The sequence below is a fragment of the Python bivittatus genome, unplaced genomic scaffold (genome assembly GCF_059951505.1).
Source record: "Python bivittatus isolate LINGU-HERP-01145 unplaced genomic scaffold, Pbiv_v1 ctg000020_np1212, whole genome shotgun sequence".
Taxonomy (NCBI): domain Eukaryota; kingdom Metazoa; phylum Chordata; class Lepidosauria; order Squamata; family Pythonidae; genus Python; species Python bivittatus.
The window spans coordinates 125,465,322-125,491,279 of record NW_028277030.1 but is presented as its reverse complement, the minus strand read 5'-3'; the positions used below and the strand labels follow the sequence as shown (position 1 = coordinate 125,491,279).

At 36.4% G+C, this 25,958-nt stretch overlaps 1 protein-coding gene across 15 annotated transcripts in view; it reads left to right on the top strand.

The window, feature by feature from the left end:
* The window catches only part of NRXN1 (neurexin 1), a 986,667-nt gene that overhangs the window by 336,255 nt on the left and 624,454 nt on the right, over window positions 1-25,958 (top strand). For 8 of the 15 annotated variants that reach the window (XM_088149210.1, XM_088149185.1, XM_088149249.1 and 5 more), the window contains 3 exons: window positions 14,469-14,770; window positions 17,449-17,493; window positions 18,529-18,690. In XM_088149210.1, the coding sequence (XP_088005336.1) occupies window positions 14,469-14,770; window positions 17,449-17,493; window positions 18,529-18,690 (509 nt within the window). The remainder of the gene's footprint in view (window positions 1-14,468; window positions 14,771-17,448; window positions 17,494-18,528; window positions 18,691-25,958) is intronic. The other 7 variants (XM_088149220.1, XM_088149264.1, XM_088149254.1 and 4 more) reach the window with 2 other exon arrangements.

Sequence of the window (25,958 nt, the reverse complement as noted above, 5' to 3'; positions counted from 1 at the left end):
ATAAAAGGTCAAGCATCTTTTGATAGCTACACTGAGTTTGTTTATTTATTTGATTTATATAGCCACCCATCTAACATAAGTGATTCTGGGCAGCTTATAATAAAATAGATAAAAGCTATAAAATACATAATATAAAATAAAAACAATCTAAAGCCCTTCAGCTGTGTTAACATTTTAACTTGGAGAATTTCCAACCAATCCTCACCCTCACAATATAGATAAAATGCTCTTTATTGTCTTAGTATCCTCCATAACTCATAAATTGATATGGCCAAGTACTTTCTTTTCTCTCCTTTAATTGAAGAAAACAAAAACCCTTGCAGGACCACAAGATGTTATGTAACACCTTTCTATGAAATATTAATTTTGCAGATGGAAGAGTATAAGCCTTAGAATTTAATCTCGCCATTCCATCAACCAGTATCTCCTCCTTACTTTTTGCAGAGGGCAAATGGTTTGTTGGAAGTGTGAAGTGGTTATTTTGGTTTAGTTCTGGGAAACAAAACAAAACAAACAAACAAAAAGACATGCAAAGATAGTACCTTAAAGAGAAGGCTAGAATACAATCTTGATCTCATATTCAAAGCATAGGTGGAGTCATATGCTTAAATATTCATGCTGGAGATGTGCAGGAGATTCGTATGGAAGAACATTTAGGTACCTGAGACTACACTAGGTCCTAAGGTTTTCTCAGTGTAATGAAAGCTATGCCTTTCTTTCATTATTAGATCTGAAAAATTCATAATTTTCTGAATCAGAATTAGAAACTTGAATTCTATTCAGACAAAAATGAAGAAAGTAAGGGTACCCACCTTTCCTGCGTTGGTTATGGAAAGGCTGTCCCAACATCACCATTTTGTTTGTTTGTTTTATTCAAAATTTGAGTCCACCCAGCTCCTCAATGACTCTGGGAAGCCAGAATCATTGAGGAGTCAGGCAGGTTACAAATTTAAAAAAAAATGCTTAATTTTTATATTTGTAAATATTTATTTACAAATATAAAAAGAAGAACATGGCCGACCAGAAGAACAGACATACCTCAGCTTAAATTAAGCAAAACTAAATTAACAAGAAGGGGTTACACAACCACCTTAAGCCAAGGCCTGGGAGAAAAACTAGGTTTTGAGTAATTTATGGAATGTCATAAGTGAAACACATAATCCAGGAAATTAAATAATGTTATGCTGGATGTAAACTCAAAGCAGAAGACATTTCTCATTCCCCTTGAGCCTAGAAGGAGGAGACAAAGTATGTATAGAGCATTTTGAGAGCTACTAATGTAGGAAATGGATAATATAATAGGAGGCAAGGTGTATTGTATGATTGAGGGAGTTTAAAAATACATGAAGGTGCTAAAAATACAAAATTGACTGGGTTCCTGAAGCAGTGGATAGTAACATATTATCCTGTCTTCCCAAGTAAGCAGATATTATCAACCACATTGATGAAGATATTTTTGCACAATTCATTTCAGTGGGATTTGCACTATGGTTAAACCCATTCATGTTTGACCCATGATTGATTCATGTTAAACCCATTCATTCATCAGAGAAGTATATTGTCCAATCCCAGGAAACCATATTTAACTGTTACTGGATCTGGAGGTTTATTTCTTCATTTGTAATTTTTCAAATGTTTCCTGAAACCAAGAGATCAACAAATTCATAATTGTGCATCCTTTCTGCTAATTGCATTCCGGAAACTAAACACTCAGATCCTATGCTGGCAATCTCCATTTGATTATGCATTTGATTTGTTTAATTGCTCTATGGGTTAACATAGGCATTCACTGTGCTGAAGAAAAGGGGGGTTGAGCCTTTACGCTTTGGCTTTTGTGGGGTAATATTTTGGGTCTGTTAGTCTAGCCCTGCTACATTTGGAGGTAAATAAATGGCAAATTGTGGAGGCCTATATTAAAGATAACTAAAAATCCAGTAATTGCTGGACTGTTGTGCTTAAAACTAGTCTGATGAATTCTGTGATGTTTGCTTGTTTAATCTGTTCCATTTGATGTCTTCTACTAGACCTATTTCTAATACCATCAATTCTTTATACATCCAAACCAGTAATAGCCAGAATGTTCAAGGGCAGTGTGTGCCTGTATTAAGGTTTTGCAACAGATCAAAATAGCAACAGTTAAGAATAGCGGGAGACTTTTATTTAGTATTGAATCACTCTCTGAATAAATTATGGGAATTCATAATATTTGCTAGAACAGAGTTAAGTTACTAGGCACTAATAAAATTCCTTGCCTCTTTCTTTTGTTTCAACAACTTCTAATTAAAATATTTGATAAGTGATGATTTTGTGACTGGTCATGCCCATTTTTATGACAGTGCCTATGCTGGACTCTTGATTCTAAATAGGATCTGTGCCACACATTGTAGGTAGATATAGCTAGGTTCTTAGGCATATCATCTTAGAAATGCAAGGGGACTTTTATTAATGAACTTTTTAATTGAAATTTTGATGTTATGACACAGAGTAATTGATATAAATGAAAAGTTACAGAAATTAAAAAACTACGTTAAAAAGTGTTTCAAAACAGAAAGAGAAGTTCATTATACCAAACTATTAAATGCAATGAGAAAAAGCTAGTTATTCATATTATGTTAAATATTATAAGCACTGGCGACAAGATAACTTTGGGTTGTAAGGAATTTATTAGGGTATGAATAGCTAAAAAAAGACAATGTCCTAGTGGCCACCAACCTTGTTTCAGTGGGAAGGGCCACTCAGATGGAAGTCTCCTACTGTATCTCTTTGTTTTACCTTAATGTTCGCCAGTTCAAAATGCCACCAAAAAGTATTAACATGTTCATAATGACTGGGCGTAAACCATTACGTAGTGAGCTGAGGTCAGTATGGGAGACAAAGTTTATATGGCAATTAATTCACAGTCTCTGGGCTCCAAATTTTTATTTTACTTTTGAATCAACTTTATTTTGCTCATATACCATAGACCCCTAATAGAAAAACTGGACATCTCAAAAGAAACCTATTCATAATTTCTTTATATGCAGGAATATATTTTAGCATTATATATAAGTAGTGATTTAAAATAGAATCACCAAAGAGATACCTCAAGTCCAGAATTTCTATTCCATCAGAATATGAGTGGGATGAAAGCTAAAGGACAGAGTATATTATCATCAATGGCTATTATTCATGATGCTTAGATAGAAATGGCAGACAGGAAGCTAAACTAAAACATATTTGGCTAGTTTGGGACTCATTACTTTTTTTAATCATTCATTCATCTAGTATACCATCATAATCTGCTGAAATTCCTGGCATTATTAAGTCATGGTAAACAAATTATAAAACATACACATTAAGCATAAATTAAGAGAAAAATAGTAATGAAATTAAATAACCTCCAACTATAACAAAACAGAAAATCCTATAATCTACTGACATATTATGTAAAACTAGCTACTATAGTTATTTTATTTTATTTTATTTATTTTATTTTATTGATGGGGAGATAAATTTTATTCCCCCATCATAATTTTATCTCATTAATCACGAATTAGTATGTTGTGCAAGCAGCTGCTGAAGATGTATGGAGAGGTCTAGTTGTGTTCCTGTCCTGTTAGGGCACTGCTTAGAGGCATTGGGTTGGCTGCTATGGAAACAGAACACTGGACTCACAGTTTGATATAATTCAGCAGCAATTCTTTTTATATTCTTATATGCTGGTTGCTTTACTATCTCATTTTCTTTAGCCTTTGATTATTCTCCTGACGATGACTACAATTACTAGTTGTTCTTCACTGTTGTAAATTATGTATTCTATGCAATTAAACAAGTATTGTGGGGAAGGTTACACTCTATATCACAGTTTAAGAAAATCAAAATAAAAAAAAATACAGAGTATAATTTTAGTGTGCATAATAGGAGATGGGTCAATGGACAAATCTTGATTTTGTCTCTAGACCATTGAACTGGATTTGTTATTTAACAGCAGGTGCTATAGCATATGATTATCATATAGTTTTGCTTACTACCTAGCAATTTATTGTGCTGAAAGTTAGCTACTCAATAGAAGAGAAGCAACAGCTTTCACACAATACAATGCTATACTGTATATATCACCCTGGGACCTCATTTTGTAAGAATGTCCTCTCACATGTCGCAAGTAGAGGGATGTACTGTGATGAAAACGTAAAAGTGGCCTTGGTGGCTTAAAATCTTCTGAGATACCCAATGAAGGGGAACATCATCCCCCCCCCCCATAAAATTGCAAATACCTTTACTCTTCTCAAAATACAGATTTTGGTTTCAGATTACAGATGGACCCAAGTATAAATGGTTCTTACATAAAACCAGAAGGATTTCTGTATGATCTCCTAATTTTTATTTGTATTAATTGTTGTACACCACCCAGAGTCACCTTGTGTGAGATGGGTGGCTATATAAATATGATAAATAAATGAAATAAATGAAATAAATAAATTTTGCTGGCTTTACCAGCTGTAGTTTATCTTTTGTCAACAATAAACCTCAGGCCAGCCATTCACTCATTTTGCACTTTTCTGGTGACACTGTGAAACTTCACTAAGCCATTTTTAGAAATAAACTGCAACTTTTCAGACAACATAGTGCACTGAGCCATAAAACATGGTGTACAAGGCAGTGAAGGACAGGAAGGCCTGGCGCAATATGGTTCATGGGGTCACGAAGAGTCGGATACGACTTAACGACTAAACAACAACAACAACAAGCCATAATAATTAAATTAATACAGTACTCTAAACTGAAATGCAAATAGGTCACCTTGCCTCTGAAAATGCCAGCCACAGTTGCCAGTGAAACATCAGGAAATTGCTGTCTAGACTACAGTCACTAAACCCTGAAGCTCAACACTGCCGAACAGATACTGGCTGTGAAAGCCTACACCGGTAGATTTTATTGTGGTTGTGATATATGAACTTAGCCATGAGTAATAATTGAACTGTGGAGCCCTTGGTGTTCTCTGAGCTTGGTTGCTTGCTTGCAGATGTTTTGTTACCTGACTAGGTAACATCTTCAGCACTGAAGATGTTACCTAGTCAGGTAATGAAATATCTGCAAGCATGCAACCAAGCTCAGAGAACACCAAGGGCTCCACAGTTCAACACTGAGCTACATATATTGTCTTCTATTAATAATTGAAATATTCCTAGTTTTGAGCCTGGTGGTAACTTAAAATGCAGTTGTTATGACTTTTCCCAAAAGCACAACTATATGAATAGACAAAAGGGAATATTATTAAGTTAGTTTGCCTTTAATTAGAATTTGCAGAAAAATCAGTTACATTACCTACAATTCCTGTTTTCCCCTTGAAATAGGTCTTCCCCACTGTCATGTTTTTTAATGGATTTTTCCTCCTAAGGTAGGCTTTTATCAAAGGCAAAATACATATGGTTCATAATCAGTTCTATTGATTTTTCTGCATCTTCAGACAATGTCTTATTTCCTCCTTGTTTTGGGTCCATGCTGTTATAGTTTTGCATGGTGTAGTTACTGTCCTATATAGTTAGTATGTAACTGGTAGATTTGCTTGAAATTGAGTATCAGGCATTTAAAGAAAGAAAATATACCTGGTCTTTATTGCCCCAGCTTCTTTATCAGGTTCTCACCCTGCCACTGAAAACATCTAATCTCAGAGCTGGCTCCAGGTGTGAGGAGACTTTGACAGAGTGTCTTCCTGAGGTCACCTCATATTGCAAAGGAAATGGAACTTTATTTTTTTGTAAAATATTAATATGGAATTATGAGTGTCTGCAGGGAGGATAAGGGGGCAAATGACAACAACTGGGTGATGATGTCATCATGCAAATGCCTTGACTTAGATACTTGTATCAGATGTCATTATGCAAGCACATAATCATGTCATTTCGGTGATGTCAATGTATGCATATAGTCGTTTTGGCATTAGCAGAGTTTGTTATGGATACTAGGGCATGAAGGAGCCCCAGGAACAGGCCATTTAAGTTTCTTGCAATTCCCTAAATGCCTAGGGGGCCAAAGGCAACCATGGGGGGGAGGGGGAATAGTTTCTAAAGTAGATTCAGTGAAAGCAATGGATAAAGAAACTAATGAATGAGCAATGATTCTGATATGGATTTAACAAAAGAATAAACACATGTGGAATAAGAAATGAATCTATAATGTACTGTGAGCCACCTTTTTGCCTAGCAACCAGCTCTGTTTATTGAACCCTGGTAAGCTGCCAGATATTCAGTATTTTGCTCATGACTCTTGTAGAACTAATTGGAGAAAAAGAACAGTATACAGGCTGTTTTTGGAATGGAAAAGCATTTTGAAAGGAATCGCTGCCCAATCATTCCAGCGTATAAGCTCAGTCCACAGAAACAACCTTTAGTTTAAAGAAAGAAGTAGATAAACACAAACGAGTAATACCATTAGTTTGGACTCTAAACCACTTCCTCTGTTGAGGTAGAAAATGGAATAATATGCAGAAATACAATTTGTGCATATGTGAGGGAACTGGGCTCCCCTTAACCTTTGGAGCCGTTGTACTGAGCCAATTACAGTGGGATCATCTTCTCAAAAGGAAGAAACAAAAATCAGAACATTCTCACCTGTGGTTTTGTTGTGATTTGAGAATGTGTAACATTTAACTTTTTGTTTATCTTTTTTGAGAGAAAGGTTTCTCTTTCTTTTCCTTAATATTTATTTCCTCTAGTTCCTGTTTTTCCTGCATTCTCATTTTCTGCAGCTGCTTAAAAAGAAAATCCATTTATTCAGATCATCTGGAGAAAAGAAGCAGGCAGGCCTTTAATGATACTTGAACAGATGTGTGAATTCTATTACAGTTTGTTATATGCTGACAGAGAAATAAAACTAGCACTGAAGAAAAAAAAGTAATTCACCAAAACCAATGAGTTTAAAGGTGCAATAAAGTAATCTGTTATTCCTCCAGAAATTTTCCATTTCATTGACAAGACTGAACTGATAAAACCTCTTTATGAAATTTCACTAATCTTATCCTAGTTATATTAACATGCAATGTTTGCCTTGTTCAAAGGTTGACAAAATAGTAGAAGCTATCTAATCTAGTTCAGCAGATTATGTTGATAATGTTCATTACCATGACATGAAAGCTTCCCCTGCTATTTCCTTGTGCATTCCTGCAACTTGTTAAAATTACAAAAGGAAACCAATCTCAACTTCTTTACATTAGCAGGGACATCCATATGAACACTTAAATTTTCTTTAGATGAGATTTGGTGGCAGCACAGAAAGCCTGAATTATTATCTCTACTATTGCAAGAAATTTAATTACCATTCATTAAAACATATGTTCTCTTGCGTTTGTTAGGAAATTAAAGTAGGTCTGAGAAAGGAAACACTGAATCCATGGATCAGGTTTTGCACTCAGGTTTTCAACAGTGGAAACACTGAACATCTTTGGTGGCATAGGTAGATCATTTTAGACCTTGGCCCTAAAGGTGTGTTTTGGACACTCAGGCTAATGATATGGGAATAAGAACCATTTTAATGTAGAAAATAATTATATTTTAAGGTTTAAAAAAATGTAATTGTATACATGAGAGGCTTATCATCCCTTGATAATAAAATATATTTTTTAAAAAAATAAGTGACTAAAGATCCAGCAGCATCAGACCATAGGACCTGGCTGGCACAGGTCAGTTTTGAATTGATTTATTTCTTACAGTTTATATGTCACTTAATCCAACAAGATTCAGAACAAATTACATTAGAAAACAACAATAACAATATGAAACTATCATAAACCAAACAAAGCAACCGCACCACAAGAAACATTCAAGTCCATATAGGAAGATCTGCTCCAAAGCTCTCAAGATGAGTCAGGTTTTAATAACTTTCCAAAAAAAAAAATAGAGTGGGAAGAATGCTGTTCTAAAAAAGGGGGCAGGCCCCATGATTCCTGAACATTATGTTGAAGGGACTCAAAGAGACCCACACTTCTGGATCTTATTGGACATGTGGGAGAAGGTAATCCAATAGAAATACAGATTCTAAGCCATATAAGGCTTAAAAGGTGACAGCCAGCATCTTGAATTGCTCCCCAAAGAAAACTGGTAATCAGTGCAACTCTTTCATAGATATGGTACATGGGAAAAAGTAAAAGTTCCTGTTACTACATGAACTGCTCCATCCTGGACTAGTGACATTTCTAGATGGTCTTCAAGGGCAGTGCATTGCAGCAGTTTAAATGAGAGATGACTAAGTGTGTGAGAGGATTCCAATTAAGTTATGGTACAAACCACAGACCAGGAAGCTGAGTGTTTTTCCTTTGTTATGTACACAGAGTTGGTTTATTATACAAAATATACACTTCTAACTTCTAATTATGAACAGGGCCTCCTGATCCAAGGAAGGGCATGACTGGTACACTTGATGAAGATGGAGATGTTGATACAGCTTTGTTTGTTGCTGTTTCTATCACTTACCATTGAGGGGGTTATCATTTAGAAGACTTGGAATACAGGTCACTGGTCTTCAGTCTTCACATCTAGCCTCCACCCAGCTTTTTACACTTCCTTCCTCACTCAACTTCCAGGCACCTTGCTGACCTATATAGGAATCCTTCCTGGCTTGTTATTCTGTGTCCTGCATTTTGCATGTATTGACAAACATTCACGTGCACTCCTGTCACGATCCCCCAAAAATATATTCCAGAATTGGCCAGTGGGAAGCTGTCAAGGGACTCCTGCAGTGCAAAAGTGGCACAAGCTCATCACCACAGTTTTGTAAATGAAGTCAGGGAAAGATTCCTCTCAGGCAACAAAAAGCAATAAGGTCCAGTTCATTGAAAGGAACATCTATGATTCAAGCTGCTTTATGACTGAAATAGAAATAGCAAGCATAATGTCATTTGCCAGCTGTCTCACAATTGCTCATTTAACAACTGTCTAAACTCATGATGTGACTTGAAATGGCTATATTAAATACAGTGCTGGGAGATTACTAGAATATGTGCTGTTAGTTTTTAGTTCAATAGAACTGGGGCCCATGGGGGTGCTAATAAGCTCACAGATTTCTACCTTGATGTCCAATCGGTTTGCTTGCTTGCTTTTTTCAATTTGTATGGCCGCCCATCTCAACAAGTGACTCTGCCCCATTTATTTTTTTACATTAAACACAACACACACACACACACAGAAATGGGAAGCTGGCACGCTGCGAAGCAAAACACCAGCCTCTGACATCTTTATTCTCAGGAATGCTTCTGAGCCCCAAATCATCATACAGAGCTTTCTTAGAAAATGAAAACAATGAACAACAGCTTAGGAAAAAAAAAGGACTAGGGATCTCTTCCTGTAGAAGGGGATGTTAACACTATGGCACATTTCATTAATCTTAGGTAGCATTTTGGAGTTGTAACTAGTTATATCCTCCATGGAAAACATTTTGCAAACCAACATGTTTCCCACAGTCATTTTACAAGACTGTACCACCAACCCCAAAAGGAGACCACTGCAGTAGTTTGGGTGTTTTTCCCCTGTGACCTCTCATGTCTAGCAAATATCTCTATGCTGATCATTGAAGAAGAGGGAATGGAATGAATGGTCACTATGCCATAGATAAAATTCTTAATTATTTCATCTCTCAGTAGTTGTGCTTTTCATTTACTTGGCTTGCCATAAATAAAAGTAGCTGGGCCTGTCTGATTCATAGAACAGTGTCTACTGCTACTGTATTCCAGGCTAGAGCTTCATATGCCTTTAGAATCTAGCTCTAAAGCCTACTCAACTTAAGTTTTAGAGCTAGATTCAGATAAGAACAGCTGCCCAGAGCTCTGGCCTGGCCAGAAGTATTTCTGCATGCAAAAAGTATACAAAAAAATAAAAAGGAATGCATCATGCCACATGCTTTCTTCATCTGCAGAACAAAACATTGGTAAAGAATCATAGAAGTTAGTCACCCCTCAGTTTAGGGTGCACTGAGCAAGGGCCAAGTTTAATAGTAGTATGGAAAGAAAATAGATTGAGTGAAAGGAAGGATGACTTTGAAGTATCCCATGAGCTGACTATTAATGAACAAGGTGGTAGAACTTTTTTTATGTAACACACCATGGCATTGCAGTACATAAAACCTTATTTTAATACCTTAAGGGAATGGAAATCTATTATCAAAGACATATTCTGTTGAGTGCATAATCCACTGAGATATTGATTCAGAAGAAGCAACATAAAGCCAAAGCATAAGAATTCAGAGACTGTCTTCCTCTGACTTATTGGCAGACCTCAATGAGCCATATATTAAATAGATATTGATCATTACCAGCAGCACTGATTGCAAATTCCAATGACAATTCCAGGAGCATTTTTGTCCCATAAAAAAATATAGAGTCACTAATAGGGCATCTTATGTCCTTTCTCAAGAAAAAATACCAAAAATCAAAATGCTTCAACTTGTTTTTTTACAAAAGGCCCTAATAAAAGCTGAAGATGTTCTTGAAACATTTTAAAGATCCCTACAACTTTCTATTCCTTTACAATGTTCACATTCTTGTGTATGTCCTTCACAAATTTGAGACTTGACCTTCTAGCTATAGGGAGGTATTTTATACATGGTATAGCTTCACTATTCTCCCCAAAGGGGAATTGTGTTCAAATGAAACTAAGCAGAACAATTGACATAAGGAGAGTGTGGTCACCTAAGATAAGTAAAGAAGTGGTTAGGAATTACTTGGGTCCTATGAATGAATTTAAATTTGTAAGGCCAAACCAATTATATCCAAGAGTCTGGAAGTAGCTTGCTATCTGGACATCCTTTATGCAATGAAGTTTGTAAGAACGTGGAGGATGGACACAGTGCCACAGGATGGGAGAAAAACAAACATTGTTTCTATCTTTAAAAGGGAGAAGAAAGAGGACTTGGTCAGCTTCATGTCCAAAGAAACCCCTTGAACAAATTGTTAAACGGTTGCTTTGTGACATTTAGAATAGAATTCTTTGCTTGGTAGGAATCAGCATGGGTTTATCAAGGCCAAACCAATATGGGTTTATCATGCCAAACCTCCTTTTCTGATCTCCTTTTCTGAAAGCAACCAAGACAATGGATTTACAGAAAAAAGTTGTAGGTGTTTGGTATGTTTTACCTTGAGAAGAGAAGACTTCAGGGAGACACAATAGCAGTCTGAAAGCATCTGAAAGAAGATGGGGTAGAGTTGTTCAGAATTATTCAGGAAAACAAGACATGAAACAATAGGTTTAAATTACAGTACAGATTTCAGGTGGACATCAGGCAAAATGATCTAATGGTAAGAGTTATTCAACAGTGGAACAGACTGCCATGGGACGTAGTGGACTCTCCTTCACTGGAGGTGCTTAAATGGAGACTGGATGGCCATCTTCCAAGGATGCTGTTGTAATATATTCTTCCATGGAATTGGATTAGTTTATCCCAAAGTACTTTTCAACTCTTATATTCTATGATTCTATCATTTTGGCTGTATAAACACTTTAGATTTACTACTTTCATTAGAATATGATCTTAATCACCAGCCAAAATAAATGAATGAAGTGTTTATTGATATGGCCATCAAAATGCCCATTTTCCATAAAATAGTCAGGGGTCCAAAATTATGTATCTTTTCTTTGGAATTGCATATCTGATAAAATGTGACTCTCCCTCCATCTCAGTTGTTGCCTTTAAAAGTTTTGTAAAGTCCTTGAAGAATGGAGGCTGTCCCCAAGACATAACTTTAGCATTATTATAGCTATTTACTTATTTGATTGATTGATTGATTGATTGATTAATTGATATGGCCTCTCATCTCATGAATGGGATTCTGGATGGCTAACAACATGTTAAAACAGTTTTAAAAATGTACTGGCAAAGAATAAAAAAAAGCAATAGTATCCTATTCATAAGACTATAAATTGGACCATATTTTGAGGAGATATTTCTCCATTTTCCCTATTTTCTCATAGAACAAGCTCCCATTATAGGAAGTCTGTTTTTTAATAGCCGAACATCATCATTTATGGTGCAATCTTCTATTAATTTTAAGACGGGTTTCAGGAGCCTTTATTCTGGGGCAGATGTCAGCTGCATTCCCCACCAATGTAATATGCTACAGCAACACAAATCCTTCATTATATATGAGAGATTTTTGTGCTAACTGAAAATGAAGAACATCTGAAAATTCTGGGAATTCATTATAAGTCCAGTTAACATTGGTATAGAAAAATTCTTTATTGCTAAATGCAAGAATGTAATCACGTACAAATGATATTTTTATTTATAGCAGCATAACCATGGAGTACAATTTAATATGTGACTATTGCCGGTGAATGAAAAATTACAGTCCAATCCATACAGGATCAAAATGAACAAGAGTGTTCAACATGTCTAAATGAACTGTAAAATGTCTTATCCAATATTTTAATTTGAATTTCAAAATTTCACATTCAGGTTGGACAATCTTGACTTTTTTTTTAACATAAACTTCCAAAAATTAAAGGTGCTAAATTTGTGAAAAGGCTATTACCTTCCCCACCCTCCTGTTTTGATACACTCAACTTCTAAAACCTGGAATTCTAAAACCTGGAGAATGGAGCTGGAGCTAGAGTTATATATTATTACAATTTAAATCATGGTGTGCTCAGATTCAATTCATATCAATATAGTTGTATCCATCTTTTACTATTCTCCAAAACAGAGATTATTCCAAATCGCAAATCTAAATCCAAACTATGGCATTCATCAGAAAATTCTGTTGAAAAACTCTAAAGTCCTATTTGTACAGTCTTACATTTTCTTCCCACACTGAGCTGTCAGAAACCTATGGGAAATGCACAAGCAGAGTATGAGTACAGTATAATAGTACCTGTTGCTCATGTTCCCCCATAACTAATTTTTAGATTCATAGTTGTTTTTGAAGCTCAAATTATGCAACCATCAGAATTAATAACAGCCTTATCCTTCATGAATTTATCTAATCTCTTTTCAAAGTAGTCATATTAGCCCTCATTTTGCCTGGTGATATGCTGGCATTGTTGCTAAAGACAAACCCTAGAAATCCTCTCTATTGTTATTTATTTGCCAGATGTTATATGTTTGTATAGATTGTTTTGTTTTGTTTTTTGACAGAATTTTCTGCTTCTTCAGTTCATCTCATTTTATCCTCTTTTACTAAATAATGAAAAAAACAAAAACAACTAAGATTTGGGTTCTATTTTTTGGAGGCTTGGAGTTAGATGCAGTCATAATTGTTGCTTTTTTCTTGCAGTAATTTACTAGGAGATATGCAAATAAACTTGAAGAAAATTAATATGAAAAGAAATTGATATATTCACATTCCAGAATTAATGACAGACATTCAGGAGATGGACAATGAATAATAGAGCAATCTTTTAGGAATGGGAGATATTTTCTAATTTCTATCCCACAATGAAAATATTAACATTCCTTTATAAAAAAAAAAAAGAACTCCTTATCACTACATATTATGTATCTATCTATCTATCTATCTATCTATCTATCTATCTATCTATCTATCTATCATCTTTTTTATGGTGAAGCTATCAGTGTCCTCTTCTTGCAAGCTTTCCCAAGGGAGTCAAATCCTCCCTGTCTAAAACAAAAGAGAAGATGCTTTGGCAATATTAGGCTAAGCAGCTTATTATATGATACTCCTATCCCACCCTCTGCTGGCCAGTTGCTAGGGCTTGATCCAGAACATGGATGACTCAGGAATTATTACTATGCTTCTAGATGGCACTGTACCATCAACTCTGACAAGCTTCTACCTATATCTCTAGAGTCTGATAGATCTGAAGTGGTGTCACAGTGATGATCTATTTGATCATATCCTCCCAAGAGAGCCATGAGGATCCTCTGAATTCTCTTTATCTCCATAAGTATAAGGGACAGAGAACTCTATGATATGATCTAGTTTTCAGATGGTCATTCAGATATGTGATGTGTCAACCCATGGAAGGGTGCTTTGTATGTTGTGTCATACATTCTTTATCATCCTTTCTCCCCCCCCCATCACAACATGTCTTAATACCCATTGGAAATATCTCACTTCACCCAAAATGTGTGTGTGTAATTTGTGTGTATTTGAATTATTTATTCCTGTATTCGAAGATGTACAGTGCTTCAAAATGTTTTAATATACAAACACAGAAATAGGTATAGTAATAATAACAACATATAGTAATAACAGCAATGTTGTAATTTCACCAAAAATGAAGTAAATTGGCCTTGCTGAACAATCCTTAAAAACTTCCATGCCAGTTTTCTTCTCCCAAGAGTCCACAACAAAACAAATAGAATTCAATAATTGTTAAATGATTTTTTTTTCCCAGTAAGGAATATCCTTACTGAATACAAGAATCCTTACTGATTCTTGCATTAGGAAAAAAAGTCTGATTTATGTGAACATTGTGTGTTTGGTTCATATATATACAAGAAGCAACAAATTACAGAGATTTTCTCTCTTCTTGTTTATTTAGGAAAAGAAGAGTACATTGCAACGTTCAAAGGATCAGAGTATTTCTGCTACGACCTCTCACAGAATCCTATCCAAAGCAGCAGCGATGAAATAACTCTATCCTTTAAAACTCTACAGAGGAATGGACTAATGCTTCACACTGGGAAATCAGCTGATTATGTCAACCTTGCCCTGAAAAATGGAGCTGTCTCCTTAGTTATAAATTTGGGCTCAGGGGCCTTTGAAGCACTGGTGGAACCTGTGAATGGGAAATTTAATGACAATGCCTGGCATGATGTGAAAGTAACCAGGAATCTGCGTCAGGTAACAGTACAATGGTTACAGCAATAACTGACTTTGCTTCTGCTACAGCTAAGTGTTTGGTGAACTTGCAGTTAGAATAACATGCAGCTGAGTGTTTAATAGACCTCTGAACCCTAAGGTTCTCCATGTTGTATAGAGATGTATAATTCCTTTCATACATGAGCACAGGCACACCTAGAAAGTAGTTGTTGACCAGGATTGCTCTGAACAACTATGGAAGCACAGCCAGATGCTTAATGTTGTGTATATGTGGGAGGCAGGTGGGCTGGGAAGAGTAGACACTGTTATCAGAGAGACTAGGCACCTGGACAACCAATTATTTCCTAAGCTACTATTTCATACTTGTAATTGCCCAGAAGCTCCTTCTTTCTGTCGCTGAAACAAAGCTGAATGTTTGTTTGGTTTTTAATCTGCTGGGGTCCCTCAACTACATTTTGAGAAATCCAAAACTGAGTTATACAGATGGAATAAATACCTAAAATATATTAATAGCAGACAATTTCTAGAAAGACACATGTCCTACCAATGAACTTATGCTTAATAATGTTCTGTATTTCCACATATAGCATTTATATCCTCAGGTTGCAGTTGTGTATATAAGTTACTGATGCAAGAATTCCAGTGAAATTGATGAGAGTTATCCATGCAAAAATGGTGGCAGGATCATATCCTAAATAGTTCATTCTATTTCATTCAAATAGTTGTGAGCAATTTTGCTTTGATTTTCAAGTTTAAAAATATTGTGACCTTTTAATAGTTATACCTGCTTTCGAAACAAACCTGTGGAGAGGTTTGCTATAATTCCAAATTTAGTGAGGGGGAACTGAATATATAGTGAGATGCTAAATGACATCTAGCGAATCTAATGGCTGAAATGGGATACAAACAATAAAGTCTAAATATAAACCTTTCAATTATCCATTGTGATAACAGTATATCACACTTAACTCTGTGTGGGATTTGACTCTGAAAGATCAGTTTATACCACTTACCGTGAAGCTTCTGCTGGCTTTGGGCAATTCACTGATTTTAACTCAATCATCTCAGACATCTCTTTTATGTACAGGTCTAGCAGTGGGGTTGCAGCCAGTTCTGTGCCATCTTCTATACAATTCAAAGGTTGTGTAAAGGTTTCTGAGGATAGTCCCTGTGCAGGATGCTAAACACTTTATTAGAGGAAACATGTGACTAGTACTTCTACAAGCTCCCTGATGAGTACAGAAACTACCGAGAAGGAGACAAGAAGGATTCCATCTGGGATATTATTAGTGGTACTTCCAATGTTGCAACAAAGCTGTGAGACAGAGTATAGAGTGGTACAGCAGTGGTAAAGAATTAACATAAATCATAAATAAAAGTACGTTTAAGATATAGACATACTGTAACTATGTAGATGTTGGAAGTTCTCACTCTAGCTCTCTCTCACACACAATCCTTTTCAAATGTTAAACTGGAGTTTTAGTAGAAGTCATGCTTTCTTTCTCCTACTTCATTGAAATATACAACATATAGAGTGTTCAGGTTTGTTGTAAGGATAAGAATGATAAAGTAATTTTCATAAATGTTTACATAAAATAAATAAAAGCATAATCATAGGAACAGTAATTAAAAGATCATGAATATAGAACAACTAATTTAACAAAAGTAGACATTGAAATAGACTGCAAGCAGCCCACTTTCTAGATTTGCCTTTGCTCATCCAAAAGTGTTGCAACCATGCAGCATTAAAAAAAAAAAAAAGTAGAAAGAGAGTGAAAGGTGTCAGGTACAGATGTTCTGGCAGGTGCATGATCAGAGAGTCAGATGCAGAAATCCATTCTACTCATTGTTGTGTGTCAGGATCAGGGGAGTCCGTTGAGGTGGTCAAAAAGGTAAAAATGGTGCCCACATCTGCACAATCGAAGCCCTGCCCCTTTTAATGAAAGGGCGAGGTTTTGATTGCATAGTTGCAGCTGCCATATTGACTTTTATGACCCCCACTCCCACGGACACCCCGGGTCGAGATATTTGCTTGGTTTCATTGCGGTAAACTGTGATCCTAAAGTCCATCAATATGACCGAAAGACATTTTGGAGTTCAGAAGGAGTCCTTGTGTGCTGAGTGAAAAATAAAATGAAATGAAATGAATGTAAAAAAATTGAGTACTAGGGGATTCGTAGTGATTTGCGGGGTAATGAGTTTGGGAAAGGTTGGGGATCAGGAGAAGCCGAGGTCAGATGATGAGCTTTAGGTATTCCAACACAAGAGTCATTTCGAATGTCTGTCAGAAACATTCAGCTGGAGGAGAACAAAAGGAATGTGGTTGTATATCTGTTTCTGTCCGGTGGAGAGCTGAAATAAGATCTACAGTATATATATACATATATATATATATATAACTATATTGATCAATATCACAATATATATTTGCAGGAAAATACAACTGCTGTTACCTCTGTGGAGGCCTATCTGTTAGTCTGCTTTTTTATTTTTCCTTGTAAAATTATTTTGCCCTTTTTTCTGTGTTACTAACATGCTTAATAACTAACATGTCATTCATGGAATGTTTCATTCTACTAACCGTTACCTGAACCAAAATAATGTACTAACATTGGTAGTGACCATCATATTTTTTAAGTAAACGATCGTTATTCTGTTCACAAGTTTTTAATTTCCTTTCTCCCCCCTTCTCCACAAAGCACTCAGGCATTGGACACGCTATGGTAAACAAACTACATTGTTCGGTAGATATCATTCTAATTGTTTCTTATTTTGGGTTTGCCGTGTGTTTCCTTTCTTTCTTTTAACTGTAGACATCATTAACAAAAGAGGAACTGCGGTTGGTACTCTTCTGCTTACTTTTTTAACCTCCTTGTCATCTGTTGTTGATCTCTTTTCTTTTATTTATCTGTTCCTGTCCGACTCTTTCTCTCTCTTTCTCCTTTTTTCCTTTTTCCTTTTTCTTTATTTTTTGAACTCACATGTAGAAGGGCATCGTTAACATTTTGCATCAGAAGCTGTGGTTTACTAACAAGGGATTAAGCTGGCCTAACATGCTGCTGGCCTAGCCAGCATTCTAACCATTCATAATGCATGGCATGCAAGCATGGATGGGAATGATGGAAGTTACACATTCATCCATTGTTACTTCATCAACGAGCCATTTGGTTCTCTCCATTCCTTTCTCTTCTCTTCTTCTCCTTCTCTGAAATCCGCTCTCCTGCATGTGCACATCAGAGTCTGCTGCCGCCACTTGGTTGTTTTTTGCTGTTTTGTTTTTTTTCCCTTCTTTTCTCCCCTGCTTTGGCATGGAATTTAGGCCCTTGCATGCACAGTTGCTGCTGTATATATATCTATATATAGTGCAAAGAGTGATTGTGCTGCTGGCAATACGGCTTGTGCCTTTTTTCTGTTATCAAAGTGCACGCTCTTTTTATTAGTCAATGACAGACTTTAATAAACTTACTAATATGTAACACCAGCTAAACTAACCTAGGAAGCATTCTACTAACACCATTTTTGTGTCTGCTAATCAACCTTTTGAGTTGCAAATAGGGACTGCTGACACTAGCTCAATAATAAGACAACTCTTTTAACTAGTTAGAGCTCCTAGGGATAGAATCCAAGACTAAACCTCAAACAGACATGAAAATGGGCTCCGCCTTAGGTCTCAAAAATAAAAAACAAAATAAAAATAAAAATAAAAACCAGGCATATCCCAGGACATTAGTATGTAGGTCTGAGTATAGCGTGTCCTTTCCCTGTGCTTTGTTATCTAGGTGACTATATCAGTGGATGGAATTCTGACCACGACGGGCTACACACAAGAAGACTACACCATGTTGGGCTCCGATGATTTTTTCTATGTGGGAGGCAGTCCTAGCACAGCAGACTTGCCAGGATCACCAGTCAGTAACAACTTTATGGGTTGTCTCAAAGAGGTAACTAACGTCACCCATCATAATTACCATTCCATCATGAATCCTAGAGATCGGTAAAAAGCAGAGCCTTGAAACCTCAATTTGCTTTTACATTCTTCTGGTCTGAGATTTGATTAATTGGCTTCTTTTTTTCAATCTGTATCGTAAAAAAATGAATCTGAGGTCCTGTGAATTCACAAAGTCATATTAATCTACTTTAGACATTTAAGATGGCTTCCTTTACCTATCTCTAATGTCATGAGTGATTTACTGTATGATTGAATATGCCATTTACTGAAAATGTTTCTGAAGAACAATGCATGCTGCCTTTAATAATACAATGCAAATATAAAAAAATCACTTTCAATTTTACTGAGCTTGTCCAGTCTTTGAAATGTTTAGGCTCTCTATGAGCTTTTGATAATGTAAAAAGATAGCAAAGAATGTTCTTAAGTTAGGTCATGAGTACAGCAGCATTCTCGCTGAGTAGATCAACTTGTATCTGAGTCTAATCCTATCAGACTGTTGGTGGAAGGCCTCAAATCTTTATTCCATAAAAATGAAGTTCTTGCACATAAAATATTAATATGACAGAGTGAGAGGTTTAGCCGTACTGTGTGCCTAAAGTGGTAGTTTTCAATGAGCATGGGTTTTAATTGAGAATGAAATGTCACTACTTGTCAATAAAGCTACCATACACTAGCTGAATAAGAATTAGGTGTGAATGCCATGGTTTCAAAGTGGTCTGGGTTAATTTTTCAACTAAGTGTCAGTCATGTGTTTTAATGGGCTACATTCAATAGCATATAAATGAACTTGTATGTATAAGACAGACATTTCCTGTATCCTCTATCCTACAGTCCCGGTGCACCTCTGAAACCTGTTCCAAGGTTATCTAGTTCTTAAGAGCAGGCAGTGTAATAGCTTCTTGCAGGGATGAAGTGATTGTCTCCATTGGAGGATGCTGTTTTGTCAGCAATATATGAAGGTGTTATTTAAACATGTGGCACTACTGGAGTTGTAATATAGGCGTTTCACCTAGAAACATTCAAAGTGGGGGAAATGGCTAATAGATGAAATCTGATGTCCCCGTCTAGTATGTCTTTCCCAGCATGTTTTAGTGCAGAAGCTGAAAGGATTTTCTAGTACCAATACATAGTTATAAGTATTTCATAAAGGAACTGCTCCTTCTAATGGAATGAATAGGAAAGTTTCCATGTATTATCAGATCAGTTGCTCTAAGTGTATTTTATATTAACACCTGGAGATGAGTCATACATTACCTACTAGTATGGTAAGAGTGCTCCTCCGCATCATTCACATTTTGAAAGTGGACAGAAAAGTTGTTTAGAAATAATGTTTAATTAATTTGTGGAAATTGACACCCCAAGATGCAGTGACCATAATTTTTAAAGGATAGGTTAATTGAACCAAAATGTATATTTCTGAATATCAGAAATGGGGGACAAATAAATTATGGGTAATGATAGGCATCATGTGATTTTTGAAAGCTTCTCAAAGATTTATTCATAACTAAAAATAAAATAATGGATTTCTGAAGCAATTATCTTTTACTCAGTGCTGTTTTGCTGCTGCTGTTGTTGTTCGATTTAGGTATGTTTATTCATCCTTCCGTATTAGTGTTTCAGTTTTGTAAAACAACAGAAAATGTATTTTTTTAAAAAAGAAACCATTTTTGAATGATAGCTTTGACCCTTCTTCTATTAATATTTTACAGCTGTAATTTCCCCTTATTTGTTTTTTTTAAGTTTGTTTTTTTAAGCTTGTTTTTTTTAAGTTTGCATCTTCCAATGAGCTATCTGAGAATGATATAAGATAAAACATAATTATAAAATTGTAGATTTTGTAAATGTAGTCTTCCTAAATCCATATATTCACAGGCTGTTAATCAGTGCATAATCCATATTATCTTCTTTGCAGTAAACACACATGAGCTTATTTATTTATTACTGAATTTATACGCCACCTTTCTAAGTATGGTAATATGCAAGATGGTTTACAAAAGCCAAATAATAATAATAATAATAATAATAATAATAAAAAATTAAAGCCTGTAAAATCACAACCAAAGTTAAAAGAAATCGTTCAAATAATTAACATTTGGTGAAAGAGACTTACTCTTCCTAAATACAGGAAGAGTAAGATCCAAATGCCTCTTTGGGGAGTGAATAATCTGAAGGCCACGCAGGAGAATGTTCTTCCTTGCATAGCCAGTTATTGAGCTTCTAGCAATGATGGCATCTTTAGAAGGGCCTCTACTGCAGGTCTATGTAACAAAGCAGGTTCATGGTGAGAAAAGCAGTCTTTCAAATAATCAGGTTCTAACCCGTTTCTGGCTTAAGGATAAACAGTGTCATCTTTCAGGACCCAGAAAGCATGCCTTCTCGGTCACGGCACCTGCCATCTGGAATGTGGTACCTCCTGAGATCTAGACCACTCTGAGGGCATTCAGGAAAGCTTTAAAGACCTGGCCTTGGGGTCAGATGCGTGTGCTCCCCCCTTGTTAGAGATGATTGATTTTTTTGTTTTTGTTTTTGTTTTTGTGTTGATGTTGTCTGGACCACCATTGTGTTATTCCTCTCTCTGTGTGTATAATTTATGTTACTGCAGTATTCTGGAGTCAGGTGGTACCAAAATCAAATCAAATAAATAAATTTAAGCACTTTAAATTGAGCCTGGTGGCCATTTAGTAGCCAGTACAGAACTTTCAATGCTAGCTTCATATGACCCCTCTATCTTGTACAAGCCGCCATGTTTTCACCAATTCCAACTTCTGGTCACTTTTCATTGGTAGGCCAGTGTGAGTGTATAGCAGTTGTCAATATGGGAAATAAACAAGGTGTGGATACTTGCTACTAATTCTGGCACAGGAAGTGTCGCAACTGAGTCACTAGCAAAAATTTTGCTAACGTGTTCTTTGCTACCACCTGCAAATCCAGTGGGGGTCAAAGAGCACTTTCAGCCTGCAAACCTGCTCTTTCTGAGAAAGTGCAACTTATTTAGAAAAGGCTCCACCTCAGTCTCAGAGTCCTGCTTTTACTTACCAACAGCACTTCCATCTTGTCTAGAAGTTCACCTGGTTATCCCTCATCCAGCCCCTTATTAAAATTAGGTAATATTCAAAGATACTGATTGTCTTTGTGGATTCAGAAGGTAGAAAGCAGTAGAGCTAGATATCACTGGCATGCTACTGGCATCCTACTCCAGAATGCCAAATTATCTCCCCTAGTGGTTTCATGTAGATGTTAAACAGTAAAGACAGGTTCATATAGTTTCAGATTAGGTCATCCCCTTCTGAGTTTATGGCACAGATCATCCCAGATGAAACCTCAGTCGAAGTAGATCCTAAAAACAGTTTCATGTAGATTCATTTAGACCTGAGAGGCTACCATTTTCTCAATCAATTTATCTAAGAATGGAATATTTGATATTGTCCTAAATGAGGAAATTATTTTGGGACAAGGGAGGGCTTTTTCAATAACAGTTTTCTAAATGACTCCTTTAGGTAGGCAAGAACACATCTGACATTCAAAGAGTGTTGACCATGGGACCAGTCCCAACCTGGCTCATATAATCATCCACAAATGGTAAGGTTCAAGAAAGTGGTTCCCTCTACTCTCTACATATCCTGTCCACATTTTCATGATCCCCAAGGTGAAAACCTGACAAGCAGTTGCCAAAGTTATCTTTGTATGACCTGTGGCAATATAAGAATCCAAATAGTAGTGAATCCTATTAACTTTGTCTGCAAAAGATCACAACATCTCTTCCAGTCTTCAACTATTCTGGCACCACCAGACTCTTCTGTATAGATGCAACAGAGCAGAGAAGCAAGCCCTTTTCACTGTACCCACTGCTGCAGAATAGAGTTTCAGATGGCTCCATCTTTCAACTCCATGCGGGGTACAATTTTTTAAAATTAATTAATTAATTAATTAATTAATTAATTAAATTTATATGCCACCCATCTCCCCCAGAAGGTGACTCTGGGTGGCTCACAATTAAAATCAAACAGTAAAAACAGTAAAAATATAAATATCCATATTAAATTAGCTAAAAAAATAATACTACTGTATATAAAAAGACTATATACAATTCAAGATGAAGGGTGGGGCAGAATCGATTACCCCACCAGCCAATTCCAACAGTGCAAGCCCCCATCAGGGCCCCAGGCCATCTGGCATAGCCAAGATTTCACACTCTTCTGGAAGGCCATGAGCACCACACCTCTGATAGTAAGTTGTTCCACAGGGCAGGGGCCACGGTAGAAAAGGCCCTCTTCCTAGACCCCACCAGCTGAAATTCCTTGACTGCTGTGGTCCACAACATGCCCCTTCTGCTGGACCAAATGGGGTGGGCTGATATAATGGAGGCGATTTATTTATCACAATTTATCACAAGAATTTCTCTATTCATGCTCCAATCTATTTGCTTTATTGCTGCCAGATCCCTGGTGAAAGAAAGATGGCATTTTGGTACAATAGGGTTAACTACATGGGTCATCTGCATGTCTCACAGACCAGCCAGACTTTAACACAGGACATTCCACAAGCGCCTTCAGAAAACCATCTGGATCAGTCAGACATCTGAGTCAGACCATTTTAACCAGTTCTCTGCTCCTGCAGATTCTAAAACTGGACCTCCATACCTAGCATAAAACCAAGCAGACAGCGAGTGATCTGCCCATGACAGAAAGTTCCTCCACGTTCAGACTAGGGAGAGTCCCTTCTGAGATGTTTGTCATGCCCACATTTCTTCTGTGGACTTGGCTGTCTCTTATCTGACTGTTGCCTAGTCTGTGGCTCTTCCACTTGTCTCCCAAGGTCATTCCCACATATCATTTCAGTTATGGATGGGGAATCAATCAGGTTGTCTTTTAATTACCTAATATGATGACATCTAAAATATAAACAAACTTCTCTTCCACACTTGATGCATAGTGCTCTTCTAAAGTATTGTTCTATTGTACAGAAGTATATTGTTTTTTATCAGATACTTTCTATTAATATGTAAAGATCTTTATCTTCTAAAATAATTGTTTTCTTTTTCTATGATTATTTCTCTCATCTATGCTGTTTTTAGTTCACATTAATGCTGGATTTGTTTTTGTTTTGTTTTTTTTTCACCCCAGAAACTGGCTGTGTTCTCTTCTGTTCATTCTGTCAGTTCATTTGAACTATTCTGAATATTAAAGTCTACCTGGACTTTTTTCTTGTCCATGCAAAATGAAAAGACATAATTATATCTTGTATGCAATAGTCACATTTAGATGTAGTATCACCAGGAGAAAACTCTGCAGTAACATCTCATGTGAAATTACAAATAATTTTAAAGCAGGATCATCTGTGCATGTGAAAGTAAAAAAATAAATAAATCTGTACATATCTGACATGTACATACAGTACATACACAAAAATCATTCTGCTCCCTTTGGGAGTAAGCAACATTATACAAAGTGAAGAAATAGAGTAAGAAATAGTAAGCCAAAGTTTTAAAAGAATGTAATTCTTTTACCATTCACCATACCTCTCCATATCTTGCTTCCATCATGTCTATATACTTCTTAACAGATTGCCTTTTGCTCCTTAAACTTTCCATATCTCTCTTTTTGAAAATTTCATCAACTCCATCCAGTCAGAGCTTTCTCAGCCTTTCTCTCCACCCAGTTGGATATCTCCAGCCTAAGCCCAATGGCAGATGTGTTAAATATCTGAAGCAGGTTCCTGGAGACTGTCAGGGTCTAGATGAAGAGAAACAGGAATAAATTCTACCCAAAGAAAAAGGCTCTTAATTCAAAAGTCTACTGTTTCCAGGAACAGAATGGAAATCTTCTGAAGGGGTTCTATTATCCTAGAGGGAACAGGTTTGTAGTCTGGAAGTCCTCCTGATAAAGAAGCAGATGGAAGCCATAGTTAGCACAGCCTTTGCTTAGCTTTGGCTGATGCCCCAGATGCAGCCTTATCTGGAACAGGTTACACTGAGAACGATTACTCATGCCCTTGTTATTTCTCATTTGGATTGGATTGCTGTAATTCTACATGGGAATGTCCTTAAGGACTGCCAAGAAAAGCTACCTGGTCCAGAATGCAGCAGCCCACATGCTTAACTGCTCAGGTTCAATAGTGCCATATTAACCATTGCTGTGGAAGCTGCATTGGTTATCAGTATGTTTCTGAGTTCAGTTCAAGGTGCTGGTCATTACCATTACATTACCTTTAATTGCTTGGGACCTGGGTATCTGAAAGACCAGCTTTCCCTGATAAAATCTGCCTGCCTAACCCAAACACATACCAGAAGGTACAGAGGGAGGAGGCCCAAAGGCAGGTATGCACAGTTGTGGCTCCTCCCCATAGGGAAGAATAGCCTTGGAAAGTGGTAAAAACCTAGCTTTTCCAGAAGGTCTTTTAGCATTAATTCTCAAGCTATTGATGTAGGATTTAGTTTTACTACGTTTATATACTGTTTAGATTTTTATATTATTTAATCCTATTATGCATGCCTAGAGCCCAGGTGGACTGAAGTAGTATATAGTACATACATAAATAAATAAATATGTCATCACTTCAGTTTTATTCCAAATAATTTCATTACTTTTATTTTTAATTCTATTCACTCTGCTGGAGGCTCCATGTTCATCTCTTCCAAAAGTACTTTTTATTTCTGTCAAAATCACTTTGCATTTTCTCTGCTTCTTTTAATTTCAACCACTGCTTGCTCTCTTCACCTACATTCTTTGCAACAATCTTTTTCTCTGTACTATGCAATATATTTATCTCATACTCATAGTCTATAGCAATCATTCTCTTATATGTGTATTATTATTATTATTATTATTATTATTATTATTATTATTATTATTATTTCCATCCTAATGGAATGTTGGACAGAAAATATGTAAAGAGGCTTGGAACTGTCCATCTGGCTGTCCATCCATCTGTCTGTCCATCCATTAGCTGGAAAGCTTCTCAGAAACTAAAGAAAGTGGGATTAAATGTGGCACAGTAGAAGAATTCTGTAAAAAGAAGCTTTTTGAAAATGGATCTGGTCCAGCCAGGGGTATGGAGGAAAAAAATCCTCCAGTGACTCCTTATGGAAGAGGCAAATGGTCAGTAGCTTGGAGCATTGCTGACTGTTCCATTCCAAGTCCACCTCTCTCCTCCTTCCTGGTCACATGATCCAGAGAGAAATTAGCACATTAGAAAGACTAGCAAAACCTTAAACCTCAAGGCATTATAATTAAGAAAACTCTTTGTCACTTTCCTAAATGC